General features: G+C 45.9%; 7 protein-coding genes across 7 annotated transcripts; 3 read left to right on the forward strand and 4 right to left on the reverse strand.

Annotated features, from left to right (window-relative positions):
- Window positions 1-6: 6 nt before the first annotated feature.
- BDCG_00300 (uncharacterized protein) lies at window positions 7-2,490 on the forward strand. Its single transcript, XM_045415818.1, has 5 exons — window positions 7-484; window positions 850-906; window positions 982-1,081; window positions 1,136-1,427; window positions 1,501-2,490. The coding sequence occupies exons 1-5, from the start codon at window positions 402-404 to the stop codon at window positions 1,551-1,553; spliced, it is 585 nt and encodes a 194-aa protein (XP_045271674.1). The 5' UTR covers window positions 7-401; the 3' UTR covers window positions 1,554-2,490.
- On the reverse strand, window positions 2,006-5,228 carry BDCG_00301 (fimbrin). Its single transcript, XM_045415819.1, has 5 exons — window positions 4,876-5,228; window positions 4,591-4,801; window positions 3,831-4,510; window positions 2,786-3,768; window positions 2,006-2,682 (listed from the first exon to the last, which is right to left on the reverse strand). Exons 1-5 carry the CDS (start codon window positions 4,896-4,898, stop codon window positions 2,651-2,653), a joined length of 1,929 nt encoding a protein of 642 aa, XP_045271675.1. The 5' UTR covers window positions 4,899-5,228; the 3' UTR covers window positions 2,006-2,650.
- Window positions 2,497-11,229, forward strand: BDCG_00302 (DDHD domain-containing protein). Its single transcript, XM_045415820.1, has 4 exons — window positions 2,497-8,394; window positions 8,494-9,297; window positions 9,367-9,671; window positions 9,788-11,229. Exons 1-2 carry the CDS (start codon window positions 5,669-5,671, stop codon window positions 8,645-8,647), a joined length of 2,880 nt encoding a protein of 959 aa, XP_045271676.1. The 5' UTR covers window positions 2,497-5,668; the 3' UTR covers window positions 8,648-9,297; window positions 9,367-9,671; window positions 9,788-11,229.
- BDCG_00304 (NADH dehydrogenase) lies at window positions 10,992-11,698 on the reverse strand (the record flags this gene model as incomplete). Its single annotated transcript, XM_045415821.1, has 3 exons — window positions 10,992-11,016; window positions 11,073-11,563; window positions 11,639-11,698. The coding sequence occupies 3 exons, from the start codon at window positions 11,696-11,698 to the stop codon at window positions 10,992-10,994; spliced, it is 576 nt and encodes a 191-aa protein (XP_045271677.1).
- Window positions 11,699-13,592: 1,894 nt separating this feature from the next.
- On the reverse strand, window positions 13,593-15,526 carry BDCG_00305 ([acyl-carrier-protein] S-malonyltransferase). The gene is made up of 2 exons (XM_045415822.1): window positions 14,840-15,526; window positions 13,593-14,792 (listed from the first exon to the last, which is right to left on the reverse strand). The coding sequence occupies exons 1-2, from the start codon at window positions 15,012-15,014 to the stop codon at window positions 13,747-13,749; spliced, it is 1,221 nt and encodes a 406-aa protein (XP_045271678.1). The 5' UTR covers window positions 15,015-15,526; the 3' UTR covers window positions 13,593-13,746.
- On the forward strand, window positions 13,761-18,974 carry BDCG_00306 (PX domain-containing protein). Its single transcript, XM_045415823.1, has 4 exons — window positions 13,761-14,652; window positions 14,722-15,960; window positions 16,049-17,001; window positions 17,075-18,974. The coding sequence occupies exons 2-4, from the start codon at window positions 15,452-15,454 to the stop codon at window positions 18,601-18,603; spliced, it is 2,991 nt and encodes a 996-aa protein (XP_045271679.1). The 5' UTR covers window positions 13,761-14,652; window positions 14,722-15,451; the 3' UTR covers window positions 18,604-18,974.
- Window positions 18,729-20,307, reverse strand: BDCG_00307 (xaa-Pro dipeptidase; the record flags this gene model as incomplete). The annotated part of the gene is made up of 3 exons (XM_045415824.1): window positions 18,729-18,935; window positions 19,032-20,061; window positions 20,138-20,307. The coding sequence occupies 3 exons, from the start codon at window positions 20,305-20,307 to the stop codon at window positions 18,729-18,731; spliced, it is 1,407 nt and encodes a 468-aa protein (XP_045271680.1).
- Between the last annotated feature and the right edge of the window lie 148 nt (window positions 20,308-20,455).

Here is a 20,455-nt window from a genome sequence, read left to right on the forward strand (position 1 = left end):
ACGGTACTGTCATATATCTCGTATCAATAATGTCTAACCCTCGGCAAATGCTGTAATATATTACGCGGGACCAGGCGTATTGAGCATATTATTCGTATTACCAGCACGTCTGTTTTTGGCCCAAGCTCAAAACATTTTCTCTCGTCACCGTCGTCGTTCGTTTCTCGTCGTCTTCTTCTTCTTCTATCTTCAACCTCACCATCCCCATCTCCATCCATCTCTCCTCCTATCTCATCACCATCTAGATATCCCTTCATCTCCATCACCTCTTTTTACTGTTTCTCTTTAAGCTGGTGCTTTTTCCATCCGCTTTGTTTGGTATTCTTTTATCTTTGTCGTTGCTAGGCTTTCTGCTTCCACTGTTTCCCCTTGCTGCTGTTGTTCAACTATCCCTTTTCACCATGTCTCGTGGCGGCACTACTCTCTATGTCACTGGTTTCGGCCACGGCACTCGAGCTCGAGAACTAGCCTACGAATTCGAACGGTATGTCCTATTCGTCGATCCTCCCCTGCCGATATCCTGCGGACGGTCCTCCCTCTTCTTCGTTCGTCTTGACTCGAAAAATTCGTGATACCGATGCTTCTACTCCTTCCTCCTCTCCCCCCCCTTTACCTGGCGCCCGACGCACGGCCTTACCGGCGCTTTTCTTCCTGAATAACTGTCCACCATGAAAATAATGATGATTCTTGGCATGGCTCCTCCTGAGTCTTAAAAAAAAAAAGAAGAAAAAAATCATATTTCTTGCATACCTTACCCGTTCTCTCATCCACTTTCCTCCACTTATCTCTATTCGCGATTACTTGCATCAAAGTATTTCATAGTGCAATTTGCTAACCCGCCTGATGAAGATATGGTCGGCTTGTTCGCTGCGATATCCCAGCTCCCCGTACCGCTTCTAGTCGCCTGTAAGTTCCTTCTTTCGCATCGAATGGCGGGAGACTGATCTCAATTGGCTTTGAATGACCTGACACTATCTATAGTTTTGCGTTTGTTGAGTACGAGAGCCGTCGCGATGCCGACGACGCCTATCATGAAATGCACAACAAACGTATCGGTAGGGACGACCTTCTAAAAATCGAGGTAATTAATCCCTGTTTGTCGATATTTTATCTAGTTCGAGCTAACAGTTATTAGTGGGCACGTACTCCTCCATCTGCGTCCTGGCGCTTTGATTCCGGCCGTGACCGCCGCCGAGACCGTACTCCCCCTCGCCGTCCCCGCTCTCCATCTCCCCGACGAGCTCGCGGAGAGTTCTCTCCCCGCAAAGATGACCGTCGCGACCGCGATTACGAGAGACGTGACCGCGACCGCTCGCGGAGTCCTGATGACCGGGACCGTGAGCGGGACCGGGATCGCGACATGAAGGATGATCGCGATAGGCGTGACGACGATCGCGAGAATGGAACGAATAGTGATGACAGGAAAGGTATGGGCTTATCAATCTTCAAAAAAAGATGAATCACTATTCTGATACATTTTTTGCTAACCGTATTCATCAGTACCCCTGGATTCTCCAACCCCTGCTCATGATGAGCTGGATACTGCTGAGTGAATCCGAGTTTTGCATCCCCTGATCAAGTAACATTTTCGCCCACCATTTTTTTGAAAAGTACAAATGATGGCGGTAATTTGCTCTGCAGTGAACCCCCCTTTTCGTCCTCGGCACTGGGAGCTATTTGCCTGGAAACCACACTTTAATAGGTAGCCCATTTGAAAGTCGCAGACTGTTTCGACAATCGGTATTTCCTCACAATATATCCAGATAATACACCCCTTGCAACCCCCTCTCTATCATTCCTCGGTTTTGTTTTTTAAAAAAGAATGTTTTGCCCATTTGCTTGGCTTCTGTTTTTGTTTTCTGTTTCCTGTTTACTTTGTCACTCGAAGTGTGCTTGCTATGAGAGGGTAATGCCGATTTCTATTAACAGGGGTTCATTGTTCTGGTGAAATCAACGAAAGCTACCATTGTGCTCTCTCAAAAGCCTGCCCCACTTGTGGGAAGTTCAGCACTTTGTTTTCGTAAATTTCTCCTGGGCAGCTTGCTGGTTTGGAAACGCCCACCAGTGAGTTGCTTGCCACTATTGACTTTCTAGTTCACAGATAGCTCCATAATTTGAAAAGTACGTTTTGTTTCTTCATGGTTGAAATAATATTTTAAATTCTCTGTTTCCAAGCTCATCAATGTCTACCTAGAGAGGAGCCTAACAAGGCCACCTTCATATTGCCAAAACAAACAACGTAGCTTTCTCCACCCAATTTGCCTTCCTCTTCATACAAAACGAATCATGTTAGAGCATAATTTCTTACTTTTGGACAGTAATATTGGTATCTAAGCTTGAAGAGAGCTTATGAGCTGGTAGGTTACCTACGGTAGTTGTCACGATGGGTCCCGAACCAATTAACCAATCAATGAGCCAGGAATGAGGAGACACGTTAAGGAAAGGAAGGGGTGAAGATAAAAACCAAAAAAAAAAAAAAAAAAAAAAAAAAAAAAAAAAAAAAAAAAAAAAAAAGAGAGAAAAGACTTGATGTTGGGGAAAGTTAAAAGGAGGGGGTGTGTTCTCGCAGGAGAGCAAGTATCTAGCCGGCCATACATATGGGTCCATAACAGCCTCCCGGGACATTTTCGTTCATGTTGCAATCTCTTTCCTACATTTTCTCGTACGTAGCCATCAAAGAGCCTGGGAAACGAAAGAATATTAGCAATTAAACCTGACATCATATACTGGAGAGGAGACAACTTATACAACAAGGGTAAATTAAGGGAGAGATATGTCAACATACCAATAAAAGTGGTAACCAGTCGGGAGCGAACTTGGCAAATATCTTCGGGAACAAGCCAGATGGTCGCGCCCATCTTTCGTGCAATACTGATACTCAATTTCGCGTTTGCGTACGCATCTTCATCTGTACGTCCAGGGGTAACCAGGTCGTAGTCTACATAGTTGCTCTTCATTCCGTTGAGGACATCAAGCAAGAAAATACCAGTTCCTATTGCTTGGTCCTTGAAACTACGGATGGTCGAACCCTTGCCCCCAGCGCGTGACATGTCATTTGCCCATTTGATCATCTCACTGTCGGTGATCTCACGCTTACCCATTCTCTGCGCGAGTGAGGATAGTGTGTTGGTGATATCCTTGCGCATGAGCTGCCATACAAGCCCGAGGGTCAGTGTCCGCTGGCCGTCAGTAATATCGGCTCCCTGGATGCCAACAAGGGAAAAGTGGTTTTGTTTTCCTAGTTCAATGGCATAGTTTGTATTCTCCACAGCCTTAAACCGCATGAGCTCGCCCCCGGAAGTAGGGAGTTTGTTGACATGTCTCCAGTTAACGCTTCCTGGGATAACTTTATCATAAGCTTGCAGGAGGATTGTTCCATCGCGAAGGTCGTCGAATAACGAGTTGACAGCTGGTTGTACATCCAGAGAATTCAACCAAAGAGTGAAAACACGGGCTTCACGCTCACCCTCGGCATCAAAATCTTCGACTTCAAGCTTTTCTTCCTCTGTAATAGGGTCTAGGCCTGGATGTGTGTTGAATAGGTTTGCCACGAAAGCAAGGTTGAGTTTCGGGTTGCCTGCTACTAGAGAAGTTGGGGTCAAAAACTTGCGGCATTCGAGGAGGTCTGCATTTTCCAAGACCTGATTTGCTCGCTGGAGTAAGTCGTGAGTTTGGAGAGGTGCGCGGGAGCAGATATCTGGAGCTAACTGGTTGAGAAGGATCGTATAATTTTCTCCATCCTTGACGTCGTTTGAGAAGTTGTTGACTCTGAATTGTTTTTATCTACTATTAGCGGTGGCATAGAAAGTCTACTTCCAACAGGTACATACCTCCTGTCCCACTTAGCATTCTTCAGATGGTAATTGAACCATCGCAACAAAATTTGTTCGGGTGGAAGCCGGAGAAACTGTTCCAGAGTCTCATCATCTTCCAAAAGCCTGTAGAGTTCGGGGTGAAGCTTGATATCGATTTTTCCGAGAAGGCCTCTGCGAATAACCTGCCAGATCAAGCCTAATATGAGGTGCTCTCGAACTTCGATGATATCACCGCTACCAATATTGACAACGGAGCAGCCAATGCCTTTAGCGGAGTTAATGACGACATTGTTGTTTTCGGTCATATGGAAAGCGTTTAACTGCTTTATTTTCTTGCCTGGGCGGTTCAATACTCGTTCATCAATGGTATCGGGAACGCTGTCATTGATCAATTTGGCGAGCACTAGGCCGTCTTTACATTCGTCGAACATCTCGAAGGTGTCAGTTGGGAACGGAAGGAGGTGGCCAATATCGGGATCACCGGCAAGGACTGCGTTGATATGTCGTGTGAATTCAGTCCGTTCGTCTTCATTGATGGTGTGGGTGACATTCGCAGAGGAGCCTTGAACATGAATCTTCCCCCCGATACTCCCCTTGGACACATGGCGGGCACCGGTTGGGCCCGTGGGAGTTGGTGCTGGACCAGCAGAACGTTGGGATGGCGCGGATGAAGTATCGCGGAGTTTTGCTATCAGCTACAATGCAAAATAAATGTTAGCCCCTCAATGTGGACTCTAGAGAAGAGGGAATATGCGAGTTGTTTGGGCGGAGGTACATCAACATAGTCCTCGAGCTCAACGCGCCTCGAGCTGTCCAGCTCGACCTGCTTCAAGGCCTGACGAACAACATCGTATGGCTGTCTTTCAGATTGCTGGGTTGCTTTAATAGCCGTAGCCTCGTCAAGATAGCCCTTGTCATCCACATCTAGACGCCGGAAAGCATCCTGGAGAGAAAATATTTCGCTCTGTTGGAACTGGGGATATTTCCTGAAATTGGTTGAAAAATATTCATTAGCGCCTAGGAGGTCCATTCAATCTGCACCAACACTAGTATATCATACTTTTGGAGTTTTATGACGTTCATCGCGGCAGTAGAACGAGGCGACTCTGGTTGAGGGTAGGGAGCTTTTGCGTTGGCGGGGTAGATGTATGAACAAAGGCGAGTCTGGCGACTCGAAAGCTAAAGAACCACAATCGATAGTAGGTCTGTTGTAGATAGAGAAGCGCAGGCCTCGCTCGTGGAAATTGGAAGCACAACGCGGCAGTTAGTACAATGGATGGGTATATATATCTCTCTGGCGTGGTGGTTGCAGCAGTTGAAATTGCAACGCAGCGTCAACTAGGTGGGATGGGGCTGAGGCCGCGTATCATAAAGCTTGTATCGGGCGATACCACTGCAGGCAGCAGCATTCCGTGTCGTATCGCCGTATTTTACGACTGCCATACATCCGCCTACGTCATGAGCCGAAACCAACAACCATTTTTATACTCAGTAGGAATGACAACAAATATGTTCTTATTATCTAAGAGACATATCCAGACAGTGCGCGTTCAAGCTGGAGGCAAACTGTTTTTAATCAAGGACTTCAGTTTACGTATACACCACGAGTTGGCTACTGTATCATACCATACCGTTCTTTGTGCTTATGGTTTGAGGGTACAGCTCTCGACTTTTTTCCAACACCGCGCCCCTTGATTGGAGATATCAGACAAGGACCCTGACATTTGGCCTCATAGGCCAATATTTCCTCGAAACTGGCAAACTACTCTTGCTTACTCTTTCGTCGCTCGTTTCAACTCTGTCCTACTAGCTTCACACAGCTGCGAAAAACGATTTGGGGTCGTTGGGGACAGATGTCCAATTCTGACCCGCGGCCGGATTCTTTCCCCGCTGCCTCCTCACGCAATACATCACGAAGCCGAAGCGGAACACCCCAACCTGAAGGCTTGGAGGCTGAGAATGCAAAGCCATGTTTACAACGGTCGCAGGGTCGTGACCATACCGTATCCCAAGTCCATCGCATCAGTGCAGCTCGCTATCCAAGAGATTGCCCCCCACTAAAAACTAGGTGGTTCTATGCGGTTGATACTCCAAAGTCGAAACCGTCGTTTTGGGGCAAGGAGGCAGTTGCTCCTAAATCTCAGGGAGCTCCTAAAAAATTTGTTCCTTTTTCGATACGAGATTCTCAGTCTATTGAAGCTGCCTTTCAGGATCTTGCGGATCGAGAAGATGCTGCGGAATCATCCAAATTGAGGGATACCCCCAGGGATCCTTCTTCGCAGACTGTCAAGGTTCCCGTCAATGAAGATTACTTATTCGATGTCGACGTTCAGAAGAGGGAACTTGGCCCTGCCTATTGGCAAGGCCCGATATACGAGGTTAGACGTGGTTCTTGGTTCTTTCAGGAAGGCTCAAATCTCCGTCCGTGCGATGAAAATCTTGCAACTCAGTTGGAGGAAGGTTATTTGAAAGTAAAACCATGGAATATCCAACGAAAGCGCTCATCGAGCAACCCGTTAGCGAGCAATGTGTCCTTGTCTTCCAAAGACCACAGAAACGCAGGGTCACTGAACTCCAATGCGGACCAAGTCAACAAAGAAGGTCCGTCTCATGTAGCAGCGGGGGCGGCTTCATCCGCATCTAAGACTATGAATGAAACATATCGCCTTTTTGGGTCCTACATGAACAATACAGTGGCATACCAGGATGAATCTACAGCATGGCTTATGTCCGATGATTTTGTATCGAGGATGAGCAATACCGTATATCAGCGGCTCGGTGCAACCGCAGGGTCAAAAGTCGTTCGCGGATATTCGGAAAGCAAAAAAGTGAAAGAACTAGCAGACGGGAAAGCCGCCGAGTTAACACCCAAAAACCCGACTAAGTCCATTAAAAGACAATCAGCTCCTCCTGACTCTTTGTCTTCACCACTTGCCCCAGATGATAATGGTCAGGATCAGCCACTTGCCGCCTTGGAGCGCCAAAGAAGCCCACTTGAGCGTCAGATGTCATCTTTGACTGGAGAGCGACAGGACGATGACCAAATAAAAGAACTCGAAGAACAGGCGCGGAAACAGGAAGAAAAAGAGATGGTAGATTCAGGAGAAGTGGAAGGCGAAGAAGAGGACAGAGAAATTGATCATCTCATTCTTGTCACTCATGGGATTGGTCAAAGATTGGGACTGCGTTTGGACAGTATTAATTTCGTGCACGACGTCAATGTCCTTAGGAAGACCATGAAAAGCGTGTACGCCGCATCAACTGATTTGCAGGCTCTTAACTCACAAGTCGACTCCGAGCTCAAAAATTGTCGTGTCCAAGTCCTCCCCGTATGCTGGAGACATTTACTTGACTTTCCAAAACAAGGACTCAAACAGCACCGCAAGGAGCTCGACCTTGCTGACGCTGATAAAATGGCAGCCGAAGATGAGCACTATCCCAGTTTGGCCGACATAACATTAGAAGGGGTCCCTGCTGTTCGGAATCTGATTACAGATCTGGCTATGGATGTTCTGCTTTACCAGAGTGCATATCGAGAGCATATTGCCGGTATCGTGCAAAGGGAATGTAATCGCATATATAAACTTTTCAAGGACCGCAATCCAACGTTTAAAGGTTCTGTCAGTCTCTGCGGTCATTCCCTGGGTAGTGCAATACTTTTCGATATCCTCTGCCACCAGCCAAGTGATTCAGGACACACGAAGCCCCCTAGTCGGGATTCTAAACGTGCTAAAATCAGAACAGCTGAAAATCGCCAATCAGAAGCCTTCCTCTTGGATTTCGAATGTGCTGATTTCTTTTGCCTCGGATCTCCGATTGCCCTTTTCCAGATGCTGAAAGGGAAAACTATTGCCGGAAGGGACTTGAAAAGCTCAAAGTTTTCTCGCCAATCATACAAACCTACAGACTCTCATAATATTTCAACAGGGACGTCCATAACAGACTCGACCGGATCCCCTTGTTTTCCCAACTCAGTCTCGTCACCTAAATGCAATCAACTGTTCAATATCTTCCATCCGTCTGACCCTATTAGTTACCGCATTGAACCCTTGATATCCCCAGCAATGGCTGCGCTGAAACCTCAACCGCTGCCATACGTCAAACGGACAATATGGAGTACATCAGGTCAGAGCCTCACCAATATCAGTACTCGCGTGGGTCAGAGTGTCGGATCCCTCTGGTCCCAATTTGCTTCCGGTGTTGCAAGCAGCTTTCTGAACCGCAGTTTGGGCTTGAGTGACGGATCAACACAGCCGCAATCAGCTGCTGGAGGTCCATTAAAAATAGCTGGCTTAGGTAGCGACTCGGACAACGAGAAATCGCTCGCGGCTAGTGGGGAAGTGGTGACCAACGAACCGAGCCGATCCCAGAAATACCCGACGCTCATCGATGCGAATATCGAAACATTATATGATGGGTTCCAGAAAACTAGGAGCTCACCGACCGACATAGCTAGTGGGTCGGAGTCATCAACAATTGAAGATATCGAGGCTGAAAATCGCGCGCGCAAGATAAGGTATGAGGAGGCGAAAGTGCGCGCTTTGAATTCTAATGGCCGGGTGGACTACAGTATACAAGAGTACGTTTTAAACCACTGCCTTATGTATTCATGTGATATATTCATGGTTTTGTCTTTTTAATATTTTTAACACAGGCTAACCTAAGCACGATGATATAGAGGAGCGTTTGATATATCGCTTATTGCCAGCATTGCCAGCCATCTTTCCTACTGGGCTGATGAGGATGTAAGCCACTTTATCATGTCGCAAATGCTGTCAAGAACGCGCAAGGAGCGCCGAGATGGTAAAACCACCCCTCTTTGCGAGCGATGATGTCGAATCCAGGGGCCGTCCGATGAGATCATTGGATGTGATATGATTGCCCCTGGCAAACAACCTACCCAGTAATCATGTTAAGAAAGCGTGAATGCCTGATATGGACATAGGTGTTCAAAACCTGAAATCTACTATGTATCCACTTTCGACCCTCTTCTGAGTAGCTGCGGAATACCAGATTTAACTAGATATCCATCTACATGTCGCATTAAGTTATGCCATAGGCGGATTGGATATAGATGATAAATATCGTAGCATAAAGCCTATTCGTATTTCAAATATGCCTAGTTTTATGGAATGAGACAGCGATTTCAGTAAAGCTCCACCTATTCGCCATCTCCCATACTCCGTGCCCATTGTTGACTGGAATTTTGCTTCCCCCCCCCAAACGTTTTGCGGGTGTCATAACGACGTCATCATTTCCATTCAACCTCCTTCGCCGTCTCCCCTCATAAAGTCAACAACTCCCTCTTCTAGCACCATTTCTTTTTTTGCCTTCAGCTTTCAGTTTACTATTTAAATACTTCGAGGATAGCTAAATGCTGGAATTGATACTCTTGACCATTTAAATAATAAACAACTCTGTACAAGAGCAATATCTCCCACTTGAACCGCACGTACATTCGAAAACATGGCCACTCTTCAATGTACGTCAGCTTACCTGCCCAACCTCGTTGTCTCAATCACCTCCACTAACATGCACATCTAACCTCCAGATCTCCCCACCGTCAAACCATCTGCCATTGCCCTGGGCACTATCTTCAATCATGTTGCATCCTTGGGTGTCCTAACCCCAGTGTTCGGTGATACCTACCATCGCGCACAGGCCGCCAACTCAAAAGAGGAATTCTTCAAGTCCAAGGAAGCTGCTTCTGCCGCAGCAGCATGGAGCAGTTCTTTGATTGGCAGCGCCGTGCAGAGCTATGGAGTTGGCGCGTTGATCAATGCCACAGGCACATTGAGTTATAAGGGAGCTGCTTACCTGGGAAGCTTGATTTTCTTTGCCAGTGCAGCGCCTAGTGTAAGTAGTATTCTATTTTCTGATTTGTTTGGATGATCGATTCAGTCCAAGCCTAAATAAGGGCTCTGGTTGGGGGAAGATTAATTGAATCATGGCTAACTCTGATTGATTTGCAGTTTATCTCACAGGTTGTTACGGAGCGAAGGCCAATGGATACTGTTGCAGTTGGCGTCCTGACAAGAGTCCTGGAGACTGTTGGGTTGAGCTTGTTCCTCACCTGGTGGGGAACGAGAACTAATCCCTTCGATTAGGGATAACTGGCACATGGCGGACGTATTCGACTGTACCAGGATTTGTCAGGAAGGTAGGGAGGATATGAGGAAGAAGAATGGGAAGGGATGTCGAATTTGTATATGTGATTCGCTATGTATAAATGGATGTGCGTTTGATTATTCTCTGTACAGCCATAAGAACTGGAAGGTAAAAACATATCATATGATGTCTGCATCTACTTGGAGATAACTTCTTGGAGTGATGCTCGAAGCTACGTTTCTTTATGCGCTGGTCCTTTACTATTAATGAAAGTCATAATAAAAAAAGTTTAAATAATTGGAATGCTTTTTCTGGTAGGAGTTTGACTGAATATTTTTTCTGAGTATATTGGTGTTTCCATTCCTATCTATGCATACACCTCGGTCCCCTAGAAAATCTTTGAAAGTGCATAGAACCACTGTCTGAGAAAAGGAGGGGAAGGGTGGCAATGGTGAGCGGGGGAAATTGGGAACTTTTTTTAGGTACCAAATGCAATCCAGAGAGTGGTGGAGCTATTTTGCTACATGACTATATGTAAGGAAGACCAACAATCCCTATTATAGAATTTCCATACCGTATATGGCGTTGCGGACAGTGGTTAATAATCTATGGAATTACTTACAAATAACAGGAGAAACAGTCACTAAAGTGCCGAGAAGAGGCTTTAAGAGTTCTATGATGACTTTTCGAGGAGAGAGTTTGTTCTTCTAATGGCTCCTCCAACCCTGACAGTTGATTCTCTTCTTTTCTTGACTGTAATCTGATACGTGATATTTAGACACATAAATCAATATATGTTTGGTCTACTAGTTTCGAATGCCTCTAGCCCCAATGGAAAGCATGGGAACTTTGAACCTAGTTTCCTGGCAAATCGAGGTCTATATCAAAACGGCTCCGGCACCACGTTCGGATAAGTATTGGAATCTACACCTACATATCTCCCAAGGGAGATGTATCTTGCAGTTGATACGAAATGTTCATTCAAATCACAAGAATAAGCTTAACGAAAAGAAATCTGTACATTTGCCTCTATGAGATGAAAACTAAACTGGCTCTGGTACGGAAAAATTACACGAAAGTACGGCATGGATAACTTTGATGCAATGTTAGCTATACATCACAGCAATTGTCATTCATAGGGCACCTTACCTCGACGGATAGCCATGTTCAGTGCCTAGCTCATACCTCGATGCCGGGTTTAAGTTCGGAGCCATAGGCGGGAGTCCCTGTGAGTCTAGCACACCCTGAACATTCTTTTCCTTCTCGAAGAATGCAGCTAACCCGTGTGCCTCTCCTTTTTGCCTAACTTCCACAAGCTGCTGGGCGCCCGCGTCTCCGATCTGAAGAACGTCTGCTTTAGGAGACGCCTCACTTCCAACAGTAAGAAGTCCTACAACATCCGCCTGCCTCAGTACGCTTGGGCGGGCGTAATTTCGTCGTCCATCTCGTTTCCAGTATGGGTTGTCAGCAATATCGCCAGCGGGCAGCGTGACAGGGTCATCGTAGGATTGTGGTGCGAGTGCGCCTGGGGTGGGGTTTCGGAATTGAGGGTTCAATGGAACACCATTTGATCTGTTAGGGTCGACGGCTAAAAACCGACGAATGCGTTCCCAAACGCCGGTAGATTGAAGAGTGTATTTCTGTTGAATTCAGAGAATCTTAGAAATCAGCATGATTTGACGGAAGGGAGACGAGGGCAGGATGTATTTTGGTACCTGGTTAACGGGGATAGCATTGGCAGACTTTGCCGCTCTCAATACCTGGGTCGACCGCATCCCAATGTAGCTGTCGATAGTCAATACAATTCAAACCCGGCAACGTCGAGATTAACTAGATTGGGAGTTTCTCTAGATATCTCTCACACGTTTGCGCGGAGTTGGGCAAGATGGGAAGGTCGGAGCCGATCTTGGCGATGCTTATGTCAGCTAACAGGAAGGCATGGATATAATATTAATATTTCACGCTACTCTATAACCGTGCCATGCTTACTCACTCTCTGTAGTGAGTGCGCCACAGCGTACGGAAAACCACACTGTAAAGAAAATATTTTCAATATCTTCATTCTTCATCTTCAAATAATCATCATTAATTATAACCATGCCTAAATCTTCTAATTACACTGAGGAGCAGTTGCAAAGAGCTGTTAACGCGTACAAAAGCAATTCAAAATTAAAAATCACATCTCTGTCGCGAGAATTCAAAGTCTCATATGCCACCTTGTATGGGAGGATCAATGAGAAGAAATCAAGGACTATGAGGGTTCCACTGAATCAAGCATTGAATGATAGCCAGGAAGAGATAATTAAGATATGAATTCATCAGTTGGACATTAATTTTTGCTCATTCATCATCAAGCATATTGAAGCTGCCGCGAACCGCATGTTGAGATAGCATCATACAGATCCAGAGACTGCACCTCCCACAGTAAGCAAGATGTGGATATATTGATTCATCAAATGCCTGCCAGATTACAAACAAGTCAAGCAAAAACCGAATCTAAAATGATGCCCCGGATCTCAACATATATGATGATGATGATGGTGATGTATGCAATCACTTTACCCTGCCATCTGCAGATCAATCATCAACTGCCTCCTTGTAATTAACCTTCCCAGAGATGGTTGCAAAACTACATCACCAAATCAATGCAGCAGTCAAGGCCTTAGAAGATGTGAAGAATACTCTTACACCTGATTTGACAAGGCAGTTGAACAAGATCTTCAAGGGTAGCATGGTCCAGGTGGAATTGAATGCACATCATGAGAATGAACTTGCAGATCATTATCAAGCAAATAGACATCAGGTCATCAAATCCTCCCGCAGGCAGGTGCAAGTAGATGGAGTTCTCACTATTAAGAATGCCAATTGTAAGATCATGACCCGTAGAGCAGATGAGATGAAAAAGATGTTCAATAAGACTCTTCAATTGATTGGAATCAAACCTACAAAATCTACAGCCACTCAACCACAACAAGATAATTCTATAGAATCTCAACTTACAGTGGATTCTACACCTTCTAATGAGTATATAGATAATCTTTATGTTATAGATAGATGTGGTGGTGATTATTAATTAATTTTTGAAGATTACTATATTCAAAATATTTTCTTTACAGTGTGGTTTTCCGTACACTGTGGCGCACTCACTACAGAGAGTGAGTAAGCATGGCACGGTTACAGAGTAAGTACGGAGTACGGAGGACGGAGTACAGTACTATATAAAATTTAATGTGGATATAGATCTTTCAAAACTAGCTTCTAATTGATTCAGCCTGAAAAGAGAAAGAGAGTTTTCTTGCCCTAGGTGGTTTTCCTGAAGTTAAGCCACTCCATCAACCAGGACTCAAATACAAGCTCTTCTGCAGTGAGCCTTTTGAATTTCAGAAATCTCTTTTTGTTTTCTCTCTGAAGATCTTCTACAAGTGTTGTTCAAGAAAGATGTCACAGAGGAGCTCAAAATCTCTTCATTGATTTTGAATGTTTTGTTAATATTAGTGTAAAATATGAGACCTGTTGACTCACTATATAGATTTGAATATAGATTCACTAACTATTCTTGAGATATGCATGTGAGTTGTGTATAGCTAATTTGATTCTTTAAAAATAGAAAAGTATATGCTCTCTGTTTACATATAAATAAATACTCATTGAATCAAGAGCTTTTCAATGAATCTATTGACAGGTTTTTTATTCAAAAAATTGAGTAATTTTGTGTGAAAAAGCCGATTCTGGTAATTCTGGTTATTTTTTTTTTTTTAATTAATTATTTTTTTTAATTATTATTATTATATTATAATAGCACTTCTCTATATATTATTGATATTCAATGTACTGTATTCTCATTACTTTTACTTAAGTCAGTAAGTACCTGCTCAATCTCTCTGGGGTCACAGATCGCCCACACTCCTCCACCTCGGGCAGAGACCTTTCCGACTTCCTTTCCCACAAGATTTCTTCCAACTTTGCCGGGACCGATACCAATCCACCGTTTCACCCCGCGTTCCTGATCAAGATATCGTATGCTATCCCACCACCTTACAGTCTCCACACACTGCCTTGAAAGGAGGTCTTTGAGATCTTCTTTTGAACGGAAGGGAACTGCGGATACGTTTGAAATGCAGGGGATCGATGCCGAAAACTTTATTTCCACATGCTCAAGAGCCTTTCGCATGTAGTCTGCTGCTGGTTTCATAACTGGGCTGTGAAACGGGCTCTCACTCCTTAAGCGGACAGCTCTCGGATCATGACCCGAAAACTGCCGAAGCTGTATCAACAGATGCTTAATCCGCTCGATGCTACCGCTGAGTACAATTTGGTTTTTAGAGTTGACATTTGCAATTGAAACTTGTTGCATTGGCGATAGCTCGTAGTTGCCCTCGTCGTTTGACCACCGAGAGCCATGGTCTAAGAATTCCTGGATTGTTGTAATCAAGTCTGCCAACCGATCAGGCTCACAGACGAGCGCCACCATCCCATAAGTTTCCCCGGTCAGTTTTCCTGCGTCAGCGGTGCATTGAGCCATCATCTCTGCCCTGCGTCGAACCATCTTGAGAGCTGGCCCAAATCCTATATAACCCCCAGCCACCAAAGCAGCGTACTCTCCAAGGCTATGGCCCAACGCAACATCGATCTGTGTGCTTGTATCGAAGCCAAAATGTTCCTGGAGAACGCGAAGGATCAATATCGACGTCGCCATGATTGCAGGTTGAGAATTCTCAGTCTTGTTTAGGTTCGAGTTTGGCCCGTCCGAGATAATCGTCGAGAGCCGAACGTTAAGAGTGCTATCCATTTCTTCTAGAAACGGCTTCACGGTGGATGGGAAAGCGTCCAACCACGGGGTAGTCATTCCCACTCGTTGAACGCCATGGCCTATCGAGATTTAGCATTGATTAACGGAGGATGGGCGGAGTGCAAACCAGGAAAAAATAGTGCCGTGTGAAGAGACACTGAAAACCCAATAGGGAATCTAGATTTGACCGCTGGATCGGCCCATGATACATGATGACCATAAACCGAAGGAGAGTGGCATCGTGGGAGCTTGGTCTGGCTGCGAGTCGCTAGTCGAAATGAACTAAATAACGGGGACACCATGAATGATGAGATATGTGATATGGAGGCTTGACCATCTGGTTGACCAACAAAGAATATCTCAGGCAACAAGACTTTTGCGTTGGAAGGTTGCGCTGGATTGTGAACTTTTAAACCCGAGCGAGTTGATATAGCGAGCAAGAGCGCGGCGGGGAAAACATATATACATATGATACATACGATACGCGTTGGTCATACAATGATACCAGGAAAGAGCGCTTATTTAAATACTGTATGGCACGAAAACGTTACCATACCATACTCTGTACAGCTCTGTACTTGTACCAATGCTACCGGCTGCTCACTGGGGATTGGATTGTTCCAACCCCCGCGGCTTTTAATAAACGGCTCTGGTTGGGATTGATTATTTGACAACTATCTCATCGCCATCACAGCAATGCAGTGAGTAGTGTCGCGCCGTTGGCGAATCCTTTGGGATAATGGATGAGTCTCAACCAAAAGAGATGACAAGTCGTGTCAGAGATTCTGCAGAGCGTACAATTGATGCCACGAGTACCTCTCCTTCTACTACGGTCGGACATAGCCCTCTCATTGATCAATGCTTGCAATTTCTCTCGTCCGCTAACAATGCCACTTTGGCTACTTTGGGTGGAGTCGTCTTTGCGACTATATATTTCGTGTTCGGAAAACTTAGCCTGGTGCTATTTGGGGCTGTCGCCGGTGCCGGGCTGCATGCATTATGGGAGGACCACAAAGACTGTGGGGATGGATCGGTGAATTCAAGGCCCTCGAAAAGGAAGCGGGAGTTGGCCATCGAAGTGGCGAATAGACTGCTGAGTTGGGAAGAATCGAGGACTGGTGATAAACCAAGCACAGGAGCGAGTGATATTGATATATCAATTCCCACGTTGGATTATTCCGGATTCCAGCCCGCAACGGCAGCAGCTTTGCATGCGTTGACTGATGCCGTCATTCGAGATTACGTCCAGTGAGTACAATGTTTTTTTCTTTTTCCTTTTTCCTTTTTATTTATTTATTTCATTCGCGACCTTCGCGGACTAACTAAGAAACTGTAGATGGTGGTATGGGCCTCTACTATCATCAGAACAGACGTTTCCACAGTCCTGCCGTTTGAGCCTTTCACGTTTTATTATTTCCATATCCTCTCACCTCTCGCGGAAAAGACCGGCAGATATTTTCCTTCATTTTGTCACCAATGCATCGTCTATCATTATCGTATTCTTAAACGAACTCTCATCTGCCTTGGAATCCACTTCCCACACCCCAATCTCTACAGCAGATGCAATTTCATCCTACCTGAATGAATACCCTGAAAGTAATCTAGCGAATGTTTTATCAACAAGCCAACAGCATGCGAAGCTCAGGCTCGTCGCGTCCGACGTCCTACAAACGTTTCTACAGCCCGGTTTGTACGAGTGTGAACCGGTTCGAATCTTTCTTTGCGAAATATTATCAGGTGTCATCCTAGAAAGCATAATCGACAATTGTTCAAAACCAGAATGGATCAATGGCTGGATTGTGCATATCCTGGAGGAAGGAGAGCCAGAATTGATGAATGCAATTGATATTGGGGTTGACAGAGCCCGACAGGATCAGATGGAGGCATTCTCTGCCAACTCTCTGGCGGATAGTAGCAATATAGCTGAACATCCTATAAACGAGCGGATTGTCCCTGACAATTCGCGAACAAGTCTGCAAAACGAACGATTGACCAAGGCACAGATTGAGATGGAAGAGGCGGTTAGGGAAGCGAAGCGCCTTAGTGCGATGATTGAACTCGGTAGTACCCCAAGGAGTGAGGAACAACCGTCTGCGATTGGGACTGATAGCGACATCGATATCGGCCTGGGAAGCTGCTCCTCTAAAACCCCTCACCCAGACGCAACTGCCTCCCCAAATGATGGCAATTGGAATAGTCATGTCCCCGCAAGACCTAGCCCATCAAGCAGCCCGAATGAACTTGGGGATTTACGAAACCCCACTGGGGAACTACGTTCGAGACAGGAAGGTAGGAATCAATACAACTACCGAACGATTTTGACCTGTCTTTTGAGCCTCGGATGCTAATTCTGATCTAATAGATTCTATTCAGACGATCCTTCTTGGTGCTTCCGTATCGATTTTCGATGACAGTTTCCCCAGCAACAACGGGACAATGCGTATGAAACCCACAGATGACTATTTGCTACAAATTGAACCCGCTAGCTCGCGTCATCCAGGCTGGGTAATTACGAGGAAGTACTCTGACTTCGAAGTTCTCCATGAGGTTTTACGACGCATTTCGGTTGTCTCTGGGGTATCCGATTTCGTAGAACAACACAAAGAACTGCCCACCTGGAAAGGTCAGCACCAGCCGGATCTGCGGCAGAGCCTTGAACGCTACCTTCAGCATGCCCTACGCTTTGAGCGGCTCGCTGGGTGCGAAGCTATGAAACGGTTTTTAGAAAAAGATCGAGGGATTGCGACATCATCTCCGAATGGGGCTGGGAAGACTGGATTTTCGTTTCCGAGCCAGGCAGTGTTTGAAAATATGGGCAAAGGGGTACTAGAAGCCCTGAGTAATGCTCCTAAAGGCGTAGCAGGGGGTGGAAAGGCTGTCCTCGAAGGCGTCACTGGGGTGTTTGGAACAGGAAGCGGCGTTAAGAAACGCTCAGTTGACTTGGGCTTCAGAGACAAGGTGGACTCGAAGTTAAGAATGTCCTCTGACGAGTTCGTTAATAAAATTACAATCAGTCAGGACGCTCGTAAGGCGCCAGGAGTGCATTTCCCCTTACCTTCGGATACGGAACATTCCACCCCTCTTGACTCTGACTCGAATGAAAATGGGTTCGAGAAACCTGTGACTTGTATGACGCACAATCAGGAGGCAGAGCCAACTTTCAAAAGACCTGTCGTGGATCAATTATCCCCTTCTCTTGCTACGGAACAGGCCGACGAGAATCAACAAAATGGACCCATCGTGGGTGAAAATCACCTTCAAGAAACCAAGACCGTATCGTCCCCCTTAGCTGGACAAGCAAGCGACGTTGAGGGCAATACGGCCGGCCACTCTGAAGTAGATATGGAATCTTCGAAATCTCAAATTAAGCCTAGCTCAAACGAAGTGAGGGTTTTGCCTCTCTCAGAAGAAGAGACCGGTGTCGCAGTGGAGCTGTTGTTTGCTGTCATCAACGAATTATATTCGTTGTCTTCCGCTTGGGGAATTAGAAAGAAATTGTTGAATGCGGCGAGGTCATTCTTGCTTCGGCCCGGGAATCCAAACATTGAGGGCATTCGCCGGCTCGTCCAGGAATCAATTATTGAATCTAATGCCGCGGATGATGCTCTGGCGGCGCACATCACTGCCATACGCGAAAATGCACTCCCAACCGAAGATGAGCTTAAATCGTGGCCTCCGCCACTAACTGATGATAAACAGGAGGAGCTCCGAATAAAGGCCCGAAAATTGCTAGTGACGAGAGGCATGCCACAGGCTCTGACGAGCATCATGGGTAACGCTGCAACCACAGAGGCACTTGGGCGTGTTTTTGATTCTCTTCAGGTAAAATCTGTTGCTAGAGGATTCATTTTTGCTCTACTGCTTCAGGCATTAAAGGCTATGATACAATAGATTGAATGCTGCATGCACTTAGATAGTTTGGTTTTGATTCACGAATTTTCGACGGTTAGAATTTTGGGATTGCTGTGTAGATATACATGAATACCCTAATCAGACAAGACAAATTTGGCAGGCCATCATGGCCCTGCAGCGAGCTTCTCTATCTCCTCTGGAATTTTCGGGGCAGTTGTTAGGTTGTCATAGCCGTTTTGTGTGACGACAACGTTGTCTTCAAGGCGCACGCCGCCTACACTCCAGTACTTTTCAAGCACGTTGGCATCTATATACTTTCCCAACTCCGGAGACGCGAGATAAGGGTCGATGATGAAACGGCAAAAGTAGAGCTATCGAACATATATTAGCTTTCATTGAACCACTCACCAACAACACAAAGGGTGCTTATTGCTCCAATCGGAGGCCGTAGATATGGTATAACTTACCCCTGGTTCAACAGTCACAACGCCGCCACATGCTAAAACGCCCCTCAAACGTAGGTATTTGAACTTCGAGTCCTTATCCTCATAGTTTGGATTGCCTCCAGTATCATGAGTGTCCATGCCAAGGTAATGTCCTAAACCGTGAGGGAAAAAGGCAACGCTGATCCCTTTGTCGAACAACTCTTGCTCTGTACCACGCAGGATACCGAGCTTGAGTAGTCCGCGTATGGCGACACGGTGGGAATTCGAGTGTACATCTTCCCACATTACACCCGCTTTGATCATCGCCAAAGACGTCATTTGCATCTCCAGGACGATATCGTATATCTGTCGGGACTCTGCAGAAAATTTCCCTGAAAGGGGAAAAACCCGTGTGATATCGGCGCAGTAGTTCCGGTACTCTCCTCCAGCGTCGACTAACATGTTCAGCTTCTTCTCTCCAGTAGTTTTGTCAACTAAATCTTGGTCGTTCTTCTGGTAGTGCAAGGTAGCGCCATTTGTTCCGCCAGCAAAGATCGGATGATATGACTGCTCTCGGCAACCATAAGACATGCAAGTGGCAATGAAAGTGGCCTCCAGTTCTCGTTCGTTCATGGCAGATTTAGCAGCCTTGATAACGGCCACATGTGCTTTGGAAGATATTTCATTCGCGCGTCGGAGAAGAGCAATTTCATAATCGTCTTTAACAACACGAGCCTCCTCCGCAGCTCGTTTCAAAACATCAAAATCTGTTTCTTGGAAGGGTAAAAAGGTTATGTGCGGAGAAACTTGGTCAGATATTGCGAAAACCTTTGTGCCCTCCTTTGCCGAACAGTAATGTGCCAAACTAGCATTTACATCAGCCGTTGAGAGGACGGCGTCTACGTCGTATAGCTCCAACGCTTCATCGGGCGAAAGAGGCAACCCTGACCAGATGACCGAATCCTCATCAATGGGAGGAATGAAGAGGGTTAGATGGTCTTCTTCGATGTTATATGTGAGATACGAGTCAGGGAGAGGACAGCCTGATAAGTAGAAGAAGTTACGTCGCTGGCTGTGGGTGGGAGGTTAGTAAGCGACATTCATCAAAGATGGACAAGGGAAAATCCAAACAGTTTAAATTGACTTACCGGAATGGCATTTCACCATCATTGTCCTCAATCATCCGCGTCTTCTGGCTTTCGAGATAAATGACGCCAGCTTCGCCATGCCCAAGCTCTCTGATGCGAGCTGCGACGCGTTTTGCATGGTGCTTGGCCGGGTATTTGCCCGCAAGGATCTTATCGACAGATGCATCCATTTCCACTGATCTTGCAAAATAAACAACTGAGCTGCAAGGCAATGATCAATTCTTTTTCAGAGAGGAGCAGCAACAGTTTAATACTGTGGACACTGATTTATTCGGAGCGGGGTGTTACAGCGACAGGAGGGGAGTACGGCTGCTGAGT

Source organism: Blastomyces dermatitidis (assembly GCF_000003525.1).
Source record: "Blastomyces dermatitidis ER-3 genomic scaffold supercont1.1, whole genome shotgun sequence".
In the NCBI taxonomy this organism is placed as follows: domain Eukaryota; kingdom Fungi; phylum Ascomycota; class Eurotiomycetes; order Onygenales; family Ajellomycetaceae; genus Blastomyces; species Blastomyces dermatitidis.